This window comes from Pagrus major, chromosome 1 (assembly GCF_040436345.1).
Source record: "Pagrus major chromosome 1, Pma_NU_1.0".
In the NCBI taxonomy this organism is placed as follows: Eukaryota; Metazoa; Chordata; class Actinopteri; order Spariformes; family Sparidae; genus Pagrus; species Pagrus major.
In genome coordinates, this window is record NC_133215.1 from 1,004,145 (window position 1) to 1,019,308 (window position 15,164).

General features: G+C 47.5%; 2 protein-coding genes and 1 long non-coding RNA gene across 4 annotated transcripts in view; 2 read left to right on the forward strand and 1 right to left on the reverse strand.

The window, feature by feature from the left end:
- LOC141006168 (NACHT, LRR and PYD domains-containing protein 3-like) overlaps positions 1 to 15,164 on the forward strand; it is a 467,008-nt gene that overhangs the window by 108,829 nt on the left and 343,015 nt on the right. The gene's annotated exons all lie outside the window — the stretch shown is intronic.
- On the forward strand, positions 1,042 to 13,708 carry pex6 (peroxisomal biogenesis factor 6). Of its 2 annotated transcripts, none has more exons than XM_073471003.1 (18): positions 1,042 to 1,576; positions 2,366 to 2,956; positions 3,637 to 3,806; positions 3,932 to 4,015; positions 4,790 to 4,907; positions 6,089 to 6,222; positions 6,309 to 6,411; positions 6,834 to 7,036; positions 8,361 to 8,547; positions 9,018 to 9,094; positions 10,065 to 10,182; positions 10,346 to 10,551; positions 11,075 to 11,136; positions 11,367 to 11,475; positions 11,565 to 11,681; positions 11,799 to 11,876; positions 12,190 to 12,329; positions 13,495 to 13,708. In XM_073471003.1, exons 1-18 carry the CDS (start codon positions 1,046 to 1,048, stop codon positions 13,629 to 13,631), a joined length of 3,165 nt encoding a protein of 1,054 aa, XP_073327104.1. In that variant the 5' UTR covers positions 1,042 to 1,045; the 3' UTR covers positions 13,632 to 13,708. The 2 variants fall into 2 exon arrangements, with proteins under 2 accessions (XP_073327104.1, XP_073327114.1); XM_073471013.1 differs by having other exon boundaries at positions 1,055 to 1,576; positions 2,369 to 2,956.
- On the reverse strand, positions 12,066 to 13,563 carry LOC141000321 (uncharacterized). The gene is made up of 2 exons (XR_012179526.1): positions 13,472 to 13,563; positions 12,066 to 12,316 (listed from the first exon to the last, which is right to left on the reverse strand). It is a non-coding gene; the product is annotated as an uncharacterized lncRNA (long non-coding RNA).

The window sequence follows — 15,164 nt, forward strand, 5'->3', positions numbered from 1 at the left end:
GGTGTGAGGAGGAGGTGTGAGGAGGAGGTGTGTGGAGGAGGTGTTGTGTGGAGGAGGTGTTGTGTGGAGGAGGTGTTGTGAGGAGGAGGTGTGAGGAGGAGGTGTTGTGTGGAGGAGGTGTGTGGAGGAGGTGTGAGGAGGTGTGTGGAGGAGGTGTGTGGAGGAGGTGTGTGGAGGAGGTGTGAGGAGGAGGTGTTGTGTGGAGGAGGTGTGTGGTGGAGGTGTGTGGAGGAGGTGTTGTGTGGAGGAGGTGTTGTGTGGAGGAGGTGTGTGGTGGAGGTGTGTGGAGGAGGTGTTGTGTGGAGGAGGTGTGAGGAGGTGTTGTGTGGAGGAGGTGTTGTGTGGAGGAGGTGTGTGGAGGAGGTGTTGTGAGGAGGAGGTGTTGTGAGGAGGAGGTGTGTGGAGGAGGTGTTGTGTGGAGGAGGTGTTGTGTGGAGGAGGTGTGTGGTGGAGGTGTGTGGAGGAGGTGTTGTGAGGAGGAGGTGTGAGGAGGTGTTGTGTGGAGGAGGTGTTGTGTGGAGGAGGTGTTGTGAGGAGGAGGTGTTGTGAGGAGGAGGTGTGTGGAGGAGGTGTTGTGTGGAGGAGGTGTTGTGTGGAGGAGGTGTGTGGTGGAGGTGTGTGGAGGAGGTGTTGTGAGGAGGAGGTGTTGTGTGGAGGAGGTGTGTGGAGGAGGTGTTGTGAGGAGGAGGTGTGAGGAGGTGTTGTGTGGAGGAGGTGTTGTGAGGAGGAGGTGTGAGGAGGAGGTGTGTTGTTGGAGCAGCAGTATGTGACGTCAGTGTGACGTCAGTGTGACGTCATCGCGCTCTCTCCAGGTGAAGTGGATCGCTGTCGACACCGGATGGACCTGTTCTGGAGTCAGAGGTCGGGAACTGCCGGTACCGGTACAACAGCCCCTCGGCGGCTCGCAGGTTGTTGGTTCTGGCGGGTGACGTCACTCCGGTTCTGTTCAGTGGGCTGAGTGTCGCAGTCTCGAGCTGCAGTTCCTCGCTCGTGCACCAGGCGGCGGTGACGCGCCGGAAACCACGAAGCAGCAGCGGTGCCGCGCATGTCCAAGATGGCGGCGCTGGCGGAGCTGCACTGTGCGGACGGTTTCCCGCCGCACCTGAGTCCTCTGGACGTCCTCATCTCACAGTCTCACCTGGACTCGGTTCTTCAGAATGACACGGACCCACCGACCGTCCTCTTCACCCCGCAGCGGCCTCCGGGCTCCGGGGGACCGGGCATTTTACTCCGCGTTCACCCGCTCACCGAGGAGGACGCCGCCGGCTGCGGAGGCGGAAACTCCCCCGGAGCAGAGTCCGGGAGGCGGGTCCGCCTGCTCACCAGCCGCCTCTTCATGCGGCACCACGGGCTCCCGCGGTTCGGCACCACGGGGACCGTCCGGCCTCTGAAGCCGCTCGGCCTGGACAGAGTGGTGCTGGGAGCCCGCGGCCGGCAGAACCTCCGCTGGGCCGGAGCCGAGCAGGTCACCGGCGGGCTGCTGGAGCTCTGCCGCCCGGGACAGTGGCTGCTGGCCCGGCAGGGAGACCCGCTGCTGCTGCCCCGACACCCGGTGCCGGGAGAGGACCCGGGACAGGTGAGACTCCGGACGGGCTGTCCATTACAACATCTACCTGTTATCTACAAACCGTTTGGTTCTGGTGCTGCAGGAGACATTTAATTAATGACAAATGTTTCAGATGAATCAGTTAATAAATAAACATGAGGGTGAATGTTCCTGATCCACTGGACTCAGATGGACGGACCCATCAACATGATCATCTGTTAACTTCATCAATAATCAGTGTCTTTAGTGTCTTTAGGTGTGTAACCACGGGCTGTTTTGGTTTTGGACCAGGACCGCAAACGGTCCAGTTCATCATCGATTATTCTCACCATTTATCGATTTAACTGTTCGGTCCATAAAATATAAAAAATCTGACGTCTTGTTTTGTCCAACAAACGGTCCAAAACACACAAAGACCAGCAGAACATCTGCACATGTGAGCGGTGGACCCGGCAAATGTTTTGATACTTTTGCATATAAAGTTAATTAAACGCTCGATCATCAGAACCGTGTTTGTCAGAACCGTGTTTATCAGAACCGTGTTTGTCAGAACCGTGTTTGGCAGCGACTTCCTGTCTTTATTTAAAATGTCTCTTTTTGTCCGAACATCCGTTAAAACCAGAGATTTTCAGTTCAGGATCATGGAAAAGGAAGAAAACCAGAAAATATTCACATCCGATCTGATCAGTCAGAACCGTGGACTAACGGTTTAACGGACCGCTGGTTCCGTGTTGTTGGGTCTTCGTGTCCTTCATCCTGAGGACAGAACAGGTGACTTCCTGTTTGACGAAGCGCTCTCTCTTCTTCGTGTGTTTCCAGCAGCAGCTGTTGGAGCTGCTGGTGTTGGACTGCAGTCCCGTGACGCAGGGACGGATCACCGCCGACACGTCCGTGGTTCTGACGGACTGCTGGGACTCGGCGGACCCCCCAGGACCCGCCCCGCCCTGCAGACCGCTCCGTCTGTGCGTGTCGGACTTCGCTCATTACGCCGACGGCCTCGGAGGGGGGCGGTCTCTCCTCGACAGCAGGAGGCTGCTGGGCCGGGGCTTCTCCGGCGTCCTGCAGGCGCTGGAGTGCCGGCTGGATGTGCGGGTGCTGGACGCTCAGCGCTGGTTCTGGGTCGGAGGTCAGCAGGGAGCCGCCGTGGACGTGGACAGCTGTGTGCTGGTGAGCAAACAGCTGCTGCTCAGGCTGGGGCTGTTTAACCGGGAGTGGGTGAAGCTGTCGTCCAGGCCGGACCTGAGGGGGGGCGTCTGCAGGGAGCGGCTGGTCTCGGTCCTGGTGCTGGATCCAGCTCAGAGTCCAGACCTGCAGAACCAGCATGAAGTCGGATTCATATCAACCACTCTGTGGTTCAACATGACGGGAGGAGACGAGATCCCCGAGAGGAGCTGCACACTGAGAGTGAAGGTACTGCCCCACACACACACACACACAGACACACACACGCACACACACACACACACACACACACACACACACACACACACACACAGACACAGACACACACACAGACACATACACACACACACACACACAGACACACACACACACACACACACACACAGACACACACACAGACACACACACACACACACAGACACACACACAGACACATACACACACACACACACAGACACAGACACAGACAGACACACAGACACACACACAGACACACACAGACACACACACACACACACACACACACACGGTCCATCTCCGTCCGGTTCTGCAGCGTCGGGTTGTGTTGGCAGCAGGGTGTTCCAGATGTTCTCCTCCTGTAGGATCCTGACTTGTTCCAGATGAGATACATAATCCCTCCAGTGAGTTCTGGATCTGCACCGGGTCTCCTCGCAGCCGGTCGGGCCCAGGGTGCATCCTTATCAGCTGGCTCCTTTTGACCCAAATGAGCCCGTCTACTCTGAGCTCCTCAGCGTCTCAACACACAAGACACTGCAGACGCTCCAGCCGAGGGATGTTAGGCTAGAAGACTTTTAATGTGAAAATCTCCAGGAAGTCTTCAGTAGTTGAACATTGAGACAAACTTCTGACTCGTTCAACATGAAGTCTTGTTTTTTATTTTGTCTCAGAGGTGGAAACCGTCTCCGGCAGCGCCCGGCGGCCGTCACTCCGACACTTCCTGCCGCTCCGCCTCTCCACCGTTCGCCAGCGAGCTTCACGTCGAGCCGGTGGCGTCTCCGCTGTACAACAACCTGAGCTGCTGTGACAACATCCTGTCTGAACACTTCAGGACGCCGAGGTCAGCTGAGCAAGTGTTCAGACCATTTATTTATTTATTGATGTTCTGGATGTTACAGATACACAGTATATACAGAGGAGTGTGTGTGTGTGTGTGTGTGTGTGTGTGTGTGTGTGTGTGTGCAGACTGGTCTCACAGGGAGACATCCTGACGGTTCCTGCTGAAAACCATCCAGACCTGCTGGAGAACAACTCAGAGGGGATACACAGGTACGACCTCGTCAGATCACCCAGTGTGTGTTTCTGAGCCTGTTCAGACCTGATGTCAGCATCCAATCACAAGTGTGTTCATCTCAACCTGCGTCTGAGTGACCACCTGTGATGTGAAACTAACCTCGTCCATCACCGGGACAAACAGACTCCATGTTTCTACTCAAAGACAGAAAGAAGTTCATGTAGAACATTTGCTGAATTTACAAGAAGGAACAAATAAGTCAGAATCAGTCAGAGACAGAGTTTCACACAGTTTATAAAGTGTCTCCAACTCAACAACTCACTAAACTGACACATTTGTTAAGGGAGTCTGGGGACAAAGAAGTCGCCTATACTGGTTACTGTTTAGTGTATCTGTAAAATGTGACATGTTTAGATCAATAAAATGTTTCTTCTTTCATAAATTGAGTGTAAATGGTGAAATCAGTGTAAACAGTGTTCAAACAGCTGCTAAATGTTGGCAGGTCAGACTTTAGCACTTTAGACACAGAAGCAGACAGGCTGGTGCAGCCATGCTGCCACAAACTGACACTTTCTACAAGGAAACACACAACTTACTGTTTTCATTTAATGCTGAATTCACAAGAAGGAGACAATGATTCAGAATCTGTCAGAGACACAGTTTCACTACGTTAGAAAGTTTGTTTTAACTCAACAACTCTTAAATCACTACATTTGTTAATGGAGTCTGGTGATGTTGTGTTACTGGTTCAGCGGTTGGATGAGTTGATACAGACGGTGTGTGTTTGCGTCTTTCCTTTGACCTGTCAGGTGTCCGGTGCTGTTCTTCAGAGTGCACAAGGTGTGTCCGTCTGCAGAGACACGAGGAGGAGAAGAAGAAGAGGGCGGAGCTCACCTGGCTGACAGACTGCACACCTCACTCTACATGGTGACCTTTGACCTCTGACTGTTCTGTAGTTCATGTTGTCCTCACTGAAAACAGCCTGACCCTCTTCCTCTTCTTCTTCTTCTTCTTCTTCCTCCTGTTCTTTTTCTTCTTCTTCTTCTTCTTCTTCTTCCTCTTCTTCTTCTTCCTCCTGTTCTTTTTCTTCCTCTTCTTCCTCCTCCTCCTGCTCACTAGCTAACGTGCAGCTGACCTGAGGTCAGATCTCGACAGTGTTTGAGGCTGTTGTGGGTAAAGAATGAAAAAAGGTGTGAGGTCTGTGTAAGAGTTGTATGCACGGCTAAACAAACTAAAAGCAGCTACAGTTAGCAGCTACAGTTAGCAGCTACAGTTAGCAGCAACAGTTAGCGGCTACAGTTAGCAGCTACAGTTAGCGGTTATGCTGGTGAAATGCTGCCCCCTGCCTGTTTGGAGTATGAATTAACTGGCCTGTTCTTACATGTTCCACCTTTTTTATATAAAAAACAACAGCTGTGGCGGAGAGACGATCAGATTCTGGTTCAGATCTGTGTCCAGAAGCAGAAAACTGGCTGCATGTCAAGTCTTTACATCATTATGTTTTCAAGGTTATGAATCTTCTTGAATTTGAATATAATCCCTGAAAAAAGCTCAATTTTCGACCTGTTTTTGTGTCCTGAAGTTAAAACGAGCGAGAATGAAATAATCAAAACGGACAAAGTTCATATTTTATAACTCTGAATCTAAATTTAATGATGTCGGGAAAGAAAACAGCTGAAAACTCCTTTGTACATTAGAAAAAGAGTTTAAGTTTTTCAGTCAACTGGTTTCTACGATGACAGATGACGAAGTGAAGGATCGTCGTGTTTCACAGACAGATGAACACACTGACATTTGTTTAAAGAAAAGCTTTTCCGTCCTGTCACAGAGCTTCGGTTTGTGACGAGTTGAGACTCAAAAAGCAGCTTTTCTTACAAACTGGAGCTTTTTAAATCAAAGTAAAGAATTTAGATGTGACGACTTTTGAAAAGGACGTGAATCAACATTCAGACTAATGTAGGTTCACCGGAGCCAACTGAGCGGCTGTTCATCAGCAGTGAATGAGCACCTTAAAATAAAACCAAGTCAAGTTTAATCACCTGATGGATCAGCTACTTTGAGTTGAACGTCTGAACGAGGATCTGACAGTTTGTGTGTCTCCTCCTCAGCGAGCGTCCACCAACAGCCCCGTCCCCTCGTCCTCTGTGGGGGGAGCGTCTCTGTGGAGCAGCCCGTCTCCTCCGGGCCTCGACAAGACCGTCGAGCTCCTCGGCAGCACCATCCTCCCACACCTGCTCCACAGGTAACAGTACCAACAAAACCTGATGATTCTGCACCTGGAAATGTTTTTGTATCCATCCCCTGACTTACTCAGTGTTTTGTCTGCAGCTCTCTGTCTGGTTGCACCGTCCTCCTTCACGGTCCCGCAGGAAGTGGTAAGGTGACGGCGGTGAGCGCGGCGAGTCGCAGACTGAACCTGCACCTGCTGAAGGTACGACGGCTCGACGCTCCGCAGCCTGAGACGACCTGTTGGTCGGTCCGCACCAGCTCAGCTCCTCTTCATGTTGTTCATGTTACGACTGTAAACATCAGACACAACTAAATGAACCATGTTGTCAGTGATCCTCAGAGTTTATTGGTGTTCAGGACACACAGACGATCACTGACATGATGGACGCAGACCAACGAGTAATCAGAGTACAGCTGCAGGATTTTATACGATCGCAGCAATTTATAAAAAGGTTTCAACAACATGAAGTGTGAGGTCGGAGCTGAGCTGGTCCAGAGCGACCCAGGTGATTCTGTATCGCGGTCGGATCAGTGACAGGAAGTGTTTGAGACCCTGAAACAACTTCAGTATCTGTGTTTCTGGATCGTCATGAAGACCCTGAACTGAATGCTTCCTGTGTGCAGGTGGACTGTGTGAGCGTGTGTGCCGACACTCCTGCAGCCTCCGAGGTGAAGCTGACGGCGGCGTTCCAGCGGGCCGGCGCCGTGCAGCCGTGCGTCCTGCTGCTCAGGAACCTGCAGCTCCTCCTCAGACCCCGCGGCGGCGCCGAGGACGACGGCAGAGTCACAGCCGCACTCTGCCAGCTGCTCAGCAGCGCCCCCAGCAGGTGACTACCTGCCTTTAACACCTCACAGTCACAGCCTGATGTGGCACTTGACATTTTCTGCTCTTCTGATTTTTTTTGCCTCTATTGGTGCACAGTTGATCCAGTTCAGTCCAGCACTGGTACCATATGTTAATGAGCCCAAACAGAACGTGTGTGTTCATTTTTTCATTTAAAACCAAAGTTTTGAGGCCTGATTCACTCGTCAGGCTGTTTCTCCTCCACGATCAGGAACAAATTTGTGAACGTTGTGCGTAAAGTGTTTGAAAATATCGTACAAATCTTCCCCCGGTGGGCCCAACAGTACCAACAAAACCTGATGATTCTGCAGTTCTGTTGCCTATGAGAAGGTGCCTGTAGGTGGCGCTAGAGTACAAATGTAATTCGACTGACTGGTAGTGAAGCTGTATGAGTGCAGCTTCATGTGACACATTTACCAGCTACAGTCTGATTATCGTACACGTCGCTCACTGCGATCAGATGCAGCAAACACACAAAGTTCTGGTGGTTCCTGTTTGTGTCTCTTTGCTCCGGTTTCTGTTGCTGGTTCAGTAAACAGTCAAATCAGCCCGTGGAGGCACATTAATGAACATGTCACATCACAAATCACAGAAATCAAATCCAGACATTTAGTTTATTTTGTTTATAGCAGAAATGAAATGACTAAAGAAGCTCAGTCGTCTTTAATGTTGGACTTATTTACACAGACTAGTAGGACACTGAAGGCTCAGGAGTTATAATATTATAGATCCAGAACCAAACAGATCAGAGCTGTCGAAGAAAAAGTTCTTTCCACCCCCATCACTTCACAGCAAGCCAAAACATGAACGCTCAAAATGTGACAAAAACAAATTAACAAAAATGTTTTTCTCCTGCTTAAAATGGAAAACCAACAAAAAGAAAAGCCTCCAAAAACTTTGCAGAATTAGCTGTTAGCACTTCCTGTTAGCAGTGAACCTGTGGATGTTCAGACGACTGTCACTGCATCACTGTGATACTGAAGGAAACTCAAAAACATGATGTTTCTAAGGCAAGTTCTGCACATGTGAGGAGCGACTTTGTTGAGGATTTCTAAGCAGATTCATGGAGTCATCTCCTCCTGATGATATAGTCAGGTTCAGTCATGCTAACAGTGTTAGCATGCTAACTGTTAGCATGCTAACACTGTTAGCTCAGCAGCTCCAGATTTCAGCTTTATAAATGATGTAAAAACTTCCTCTGACTCACATCAGGTGACGTCAGCTGCTCGTTACTGTCGTCCGTCTGAGGACGCGCTCGGTGAGCAGCTGTCGGCCTGTGATGTTCAGTCTTCGTCTCTGTGTTTCAGCGTGGTCGTCGTGGCGACCGTCTGCAGACCTCGGGACCTGTCTGCAGGGGTCGTGGCAGCGTTTGTCCACCAGGTGGCGTTAGAGAGTCCCACTGAGGAGCAGCGGCGCTCCATGCTGGTCAGCCTGAGCCGAGACCTTCACCTGGGAACGGACGTCAACCTGGACAGACTGTCCAAACTCACTGCGGTAAGGCACTGTTCAACATCTAAGAGGAGCCAGACCCAGACCCAGACCCAGACCCAGAACCAGACCAGTTTTCTGTCTGATAACTTTTAAACAAACACATCTTGTTAATTTATTAATGATTTAATGTTTCTGTGGTCAGATTCAGATTTACATCATCTCATCACCTGATGTGTGTCTCAAGTCTGCATCATAATGACAACAACAACAACAACAACAACGACGATGATGATGATAAAAACAACGATGATGATGATGATGATGATCTTCTTCCTCTTCCTCCTCTTCTTCCTCTTCTTCTTCCTCCTCCTCCTCTTCCTCTTCCTCCTCTTTTTCCTCTTCCTCCTCTTCTTCTTCCTCCTCCTCCTCTTCCTCTTCTTTTTCCTCTTCCTCCTCTTCTTCCTCTTCTTCTTCCTCCTCCTCCTCTTCCTCCTCTTCCTCCTCCTCCTCCTCCTCCTCCTCCTCCTCCTCAGGGTTTAGTGTTGGGGGACCTGAGTGCTCTGCTGGTCGAGGCTGGTAGATCTGCCTGCAGGAGGCTGATTCACAGCTGGTGAGACTAAAAACAAACACTGAGACACTTTAAAGGAATTTGTTTTTTAGTTTCTTTCAGGATCTTTGTTTCCTCCTGTGTGAAACATGGCTCCTCGGGGGCCACGATTATTTAATTTTCCATGATTTTTTTTTTCTTCACATGTGAACAGAGGGACATTTTTATTTTTCCACGTGTGAAATTGTTCAGAGAAGAAAAAATCATTTTCCCAGAGGAAATGTTTTTTAATGTTAAAAAAACAAAACCAGAAAAAGTCTGTTTCACACAAAAAAAAGAAATAATAATAATGCGTTTTCACACATTGAAAAAGAAAAGCAAAAAATTCTCATGGTTCTCTTAAGTTAAATTTCACTTGGAAATAAACTATTTTTCACATGAAGAGAAAATTAAAACTTTAAAACTTCATTAAAACTGCTCAGTTTTCAGAAAATAAATAACATTTCACTCAGTTTCACACCTGGAGAATTTCTTGTATTTCACATGAAAAAAAAACATTTTCATAAAAATGTTTCATGAAGAAAAAAATCTGGAAAAAATAAAAATTCTCTTGAAGCGTAAAATAATTTTTTCATAACCAGTGAAACTTTCTCAGTTTCAATCGTGATCAAAATAAACAGATTTCACTCAGTTTAACACAGGAAGAGAAAAATCTAGAAAAAAGTCGCCTGAAGAAAATAAATTGTGGTAAAAAACATTTCACTCAGTTTCACAAACTTAAACCATTTTTTAATTTCACACATGAAAAAAATCTGGAAAATAAAAAAATCTGTCGGTCCTGATAGAGAAACAAGTTTCAGACTGTCTTGGTCCTGGTGCCGTCGCTCTCTGATGCCTCAGGATAGCAGAGCACCATCAGTGCGACTGACCTCACCTCACCAGACCTGATCCAGTTCAGAGCAGAGACCGGTTTTAGAGTCGGTCAGAACATCCCGACCTGCTGCTGGTATTTAAAGTCCAGTTGTCTCTGCAGTGCCGGCTGGCAGGAGGAGGATCTGTGCTCCAGTGGTGTGACCATCATGAACCAGGACTTCACCGCCGCCCTGGAGACCCTGCAGGACGCCCAGTCCACGGCCATCGGAGCCCCCAAGGTGATAACACCAAGTTCAGTTAGTTTGATTTACTGTGAGGACGTGAGGCAGAGACCAGCTGAACACGAACAGAACTCCATCAGAACATCAGTTATCACAGATTTAACGCAGTGAGATGCTGCTGCTGCTGCAACCAGCTGCTGCTTTCCCTCCCTGTCAACAGATCCCTGATGTACGCTGGGACGATGTCGGAGGTCTGCAGCAGGTGAAGAAAGAGATCCTGGACACAGTCCAGCTTCCTCTGCAGCGTCCAGAGCTCCTGTCTCTGGGTCTGAACCGGACCGGAGTCCTGCTGTACGGACCACCAGGAACAGGAAAGACTCTGCTGGCTAAAGCTGTGGCTACTGAGTGCTCCATGACCTTCCTCAGGTAGGGACACCCTCACCTTCCTCAGGTAGGGACACCTTCACCTTCCTCAGGCAGGGACACCTCCACCTTCCTCAGGCAGGGACACCCTCACCTTCCTCAGGCAGGGACACCTTCACCTTCCTCAGGCAGGGACACCTTCACCTTCCTCAGGTAGGGACACCTTCACCTTCCTCAGGCAGGGACACCCTCACCTTCCTCAGGCAGGGACACCTTCACCTTCCTCAGGCAGGGACACCCTCACCTTCCTCAGGCAGGGACACCTTCACCTTCCTCAGGCAGGGACACCTCCACCTTCCTCAGGTAGGGACACCTCCACCTTCCTCAGGCAGTCTTGCATCGTTGGTCCGAGCTGATCGTATATTGGTCTGAAACACATATGTAGAAAGTGTTCTGACTGGACGGTTCATACTGTGGTCCGGTTACCTGTCTGTGTCTCACCTGGACAACAGTCCTCCAGGTCTTCAGTTCTTCTCCCTGGTAGCGTCAGGTGGTGTTGGTTGAACCTGCTGTCTGTGTGTTTCAGTGTCAAAGGTCCAGAGCTCATCAACATGTACGTGGGTCAGAGTGAAGAGAACATCAGAGAAGGTTTGATCAGAACCGATGTTTCATATCTGAGATGATCGGACGTGTTTTCATTTGTTGGACCGACTTCTTTGTGTTTATTTTATTACCACAGTACACAGAACTACATTTTAAATGTAAAGGTGTTAAAAGACAAACATCAACATCATAATATAAATCACATGATGCGGTTCTGTCTGCAGGACGTTGACTTCATGTAAAGGTTCTGATGTTGGACTGTTTGCTCTCGTTAGTGTTCTGCAGAGCTCGCTCAGCTGCTCCCTGTGTCGTCTTCTTTGATGAGCTGGACTCTCTGGCGCCCAGCAGGGGGCGCAGTGGAGACTCCGGAGGTGTGATGGACAGGTGAGTGCTTGTGATGGACAGGTGAGTGCTTGTGACTGGAGCTGATCATCTGTCTTCTGGCTTCACCTCAGTTCTTGTCCTCTCTGTAGAGTCGTGTCTCAGCTGCTCGCCGAGCTCGACGCTCTGAACTCGTCTGTCGGAGTTTTTGTGATCGGAGCCACGAACCGTCCGGATCTGCTGGACCAATCACTGCTGAGGCCCGGCAGGTCAGAGGTCACTCACACGTCTCCTTCATGGACCTCAGATTTAACCAACCAGAACATGTTTCGCTCTCATTAATGACCCAAGAGTCCCACTGAACTTTTCTTGTCTGTCTTCTTCAGGTTTGATAAACTCGTCTACGTTGGAATCAACGAGGACCGGGTCTCTCAGCTGCAGGTTCTCCGGGCCGTCCTCAGAAAGTAAGAACAGCTCCCCCTGCTGGACCTCAGCTCACTTACAGGCTCTGTAGTCAGAACTGTTCTGATTTAAGTTTTTGTGACGGTAACCTCCAGTAGGAGTTCAGACTCGCGTCATGTTAATATAATTCAAACAGTAACTGCTCCAGAATCAATCAGGACATCATGTGTAGTAAAAACAAACAGAAGTCATTCAGAACATCAGTCCGTCTTTATTTATTCACAGCAGAATTTATTCTCTCAGCACACTTTCTAACCCGTTAACAGACAGAACCTCTGCGTCGTTCTAACATGTGATTTTCTGTCTCCTCTTCAGGTTCCAGCTGGACCCGGCGGTCGACCTGCAGCAGGTGGTGGACCGCTGCCCCGCTCACGTGACCGGCGCCGACCTGTACGCTCTCTGTTCGGACGCCATGACGGCCGCCATCAAGAGGAAGATCGCTCTGATAGAGGACGGTGAGAAAACACAAACGGCAGCTTCAGCAGGAAGTTTGGCTTCAATCTGCAGCAGGTTGTTCAGGTTCAGAGGAAACAAATCACCTTTCATGTGTTTGGGTCAAACGGAGCCAATCAGCATGTAGTTACATGTTCTGGTGTGATCCTCTGATCCTCTGACAGGCTGACAACATCACAGGAACCTTTCCTACAGAGAGCTTTAGTTCAGTAACGTCCTCTTTGTCTCGTTCAGGAGACGTCTCAGTCTGAAGCCTCTCCAGAGGTGAGTTGTTGCAGTCGCCTCGTCCAGACTCTTAAATCAGTTCCTCGAGCTAAACTCTGACCTGATTGAAGCGTCTGGACGAGGCGACGACTGCAACAACTCACCTCTGGAGAGGCTTCAGAGTGAAGTTGTCAGACTGTTAGAAGAACAACCTCAGCCTGTCAGACGCCACAGAGGATCATACACGGCGGCCATTTTCCTCTGACATCACGCTCAGGGTGGAAGCTAAACATCACGCAGCTGTTACAGCTGTTAAACGTTTCTCGTGTCTGACCAAAGCTCAGAATTTGAATGATGCACTATTCATTTCTTCAGTAGTTCCTCGTTGATGCTTTCTGCTTTAAACGTTTTAATTAAATGAGACTATTTTTGTACTGAAGCTCTAAACTGTCAAACATGTTATTATATAAATACATATAAATTAAATACAAAATGATCTGTTATCATAGGAAAACAGAGGAATTAATATGTTTGACCGTTTAAGGCTTCTGTACAAAAATTCTAACGTTAGCATTTGACCACTTCCCCACTGATCAGCGGTGAAACTCTGGAGGACATCAGGTTTATTTCACAGTAAAACAACATGTGATGATCATTAACGTTCCTGTTTCACAGTCGAACAGAATCATTTACCAAGAAGTGGTTTAATGCTAATGTGTTGTTTTACCCTGAAATATGACCAACATCCTCTGTTCAGCTGCTGATCAGATGGAAAGGTGTGAAATGATAACGATTCCTACGTCTGCACAAAGAAAACCGCTCCTGAGCGTGACATCAGGGTAACATGAGATCTACTGGACCGAACCGTTTAAACATGACGGTGGAGACCTGTCAGACTGAAGAGTCGTTTCTCAGAGGATGAAATGATGTCATGACTCACCTGTCTCTCTCCGTCTGTCTCAGGTGTGGACTCGGAGGACTCTCCCGTCCTCCTCTCTGCTGACGATTTCTCTGCAGCGCTGCAAACCTTCAGGCCGTCGGTTTCAGAGCAGGAGCTGCTGCGATACAAGAACATCCAACAGAGACTCAGCGCCAAGTAGAAACCATCTGCTCTGCACAACACTGTAAATCTAAACATGCCATTAATTTATATAATTAATAAATACTGAAAAACTGATGAGTCATTTACTGTGTCCGATCAACCAATCAGGGGGGAGAGTTTCTTCACACGATCTTACGGAGGCCCTGAGGGGCCAAAGGACACATTTGTTTTCTCTCCTGTGTTTCTGACCCGAGAGCTGGTGGGGAAAGTTCTGCAGGATCTTTATAAATAATGTCAGAGTGAAGCCAGTGTTTGTTTGTGTAATACTCACTGTGACCAGCAGAGCAGCAGTGTGTCACTTCACTGTCACGAGTCTCAACCAAGAACAACACGTTTCACCTCATTGTTTTTATCACTTGGTCACAAACAAACAAATTCACCATAAAAAATACATTTTGGCCTCAAATTTTTCTCCTGCAAAAGTTTTTCACAGTTTCACACATGAGAATTTATTTTCCTGTGGAAAACAAAGTAAAACGTTTCTAATTAGTTTAATTATTCAGAGTTAGCTTACAGCTAATGTGGCAGCTCATTATTAAAACTTCTCCTGACTTGTTTCACACATGGAAGAAAGTTTTTTCAGGAGAATTTTTTTCCCCATTTGTTTCACAAACAAACAAAAAATCTCCATTAAAAAATACATTTTGACTAAAGATTTTTCTCCTGGAAAATATTTTTTCAGTTTCACACATGAAATTATAAAAATAACTAATAATTATAATAATAATGACAAAATGATCCTGAAAATATTTCTTCACTTGTGTTTTGTCGTCATTCTGACACCGTCAGTAGTCGTAAAAAAAAAAAAGGTTTTCTGACTTTTTCTCAGGAGGATTTCAAGTAAAATAAAGTTTCTGTCTGAAGCGACCAGAAACATGAATAATGAATTCAACTTAATTATTCAGAGTTAGCTTACAGCTAATGACGCAGCTCAAAACAAGTCTTTTCCACCAAAAAGGTTTCACTGGATTTTTTCTCACTTGTTTCACAAATTAAACTAAATAAATGACTAATAATAATAATAATAATGAAAACAAAGCATAAATAAATATTTTCAGTTGAGTTTTTTTATCATTATTATTATTTATTTTTTAAACTTTCATGTGTGAAACTGAAAAAAATGTTTTCAGGAGAAAAATTTGAGGCCAAAGTTTATTTTTCTGGAGAATTGTTGTGTTTGTGAAACTGTTTTGGTGGAAAAGACTTATTTTGAGCAGCCACATTAGCTGTAAGCTAACTCTGAATAATTAAGTTAAATTCATTAGAAATGTTTCCGGTCGCTTCAGGAGAACATTTTTCAAATTCCACGTGTGAAACTGAAAAAAACATTTTCACGAGAAAAATTTGAGGCCAAATTAATTTTTTTCTGGAGAATTTATTTTCATCTTGTGAGAAACAAAGTCAGGAGTGTTTTGGTGACCTCACAGATGGAAACGACTACTGATGGTGTCAGAATGCTCGTGAACATGAATCACAAAACAAACATTTAATTTGTCTTTTTATTTATTTATTCATTATGAGTGAAAAAACA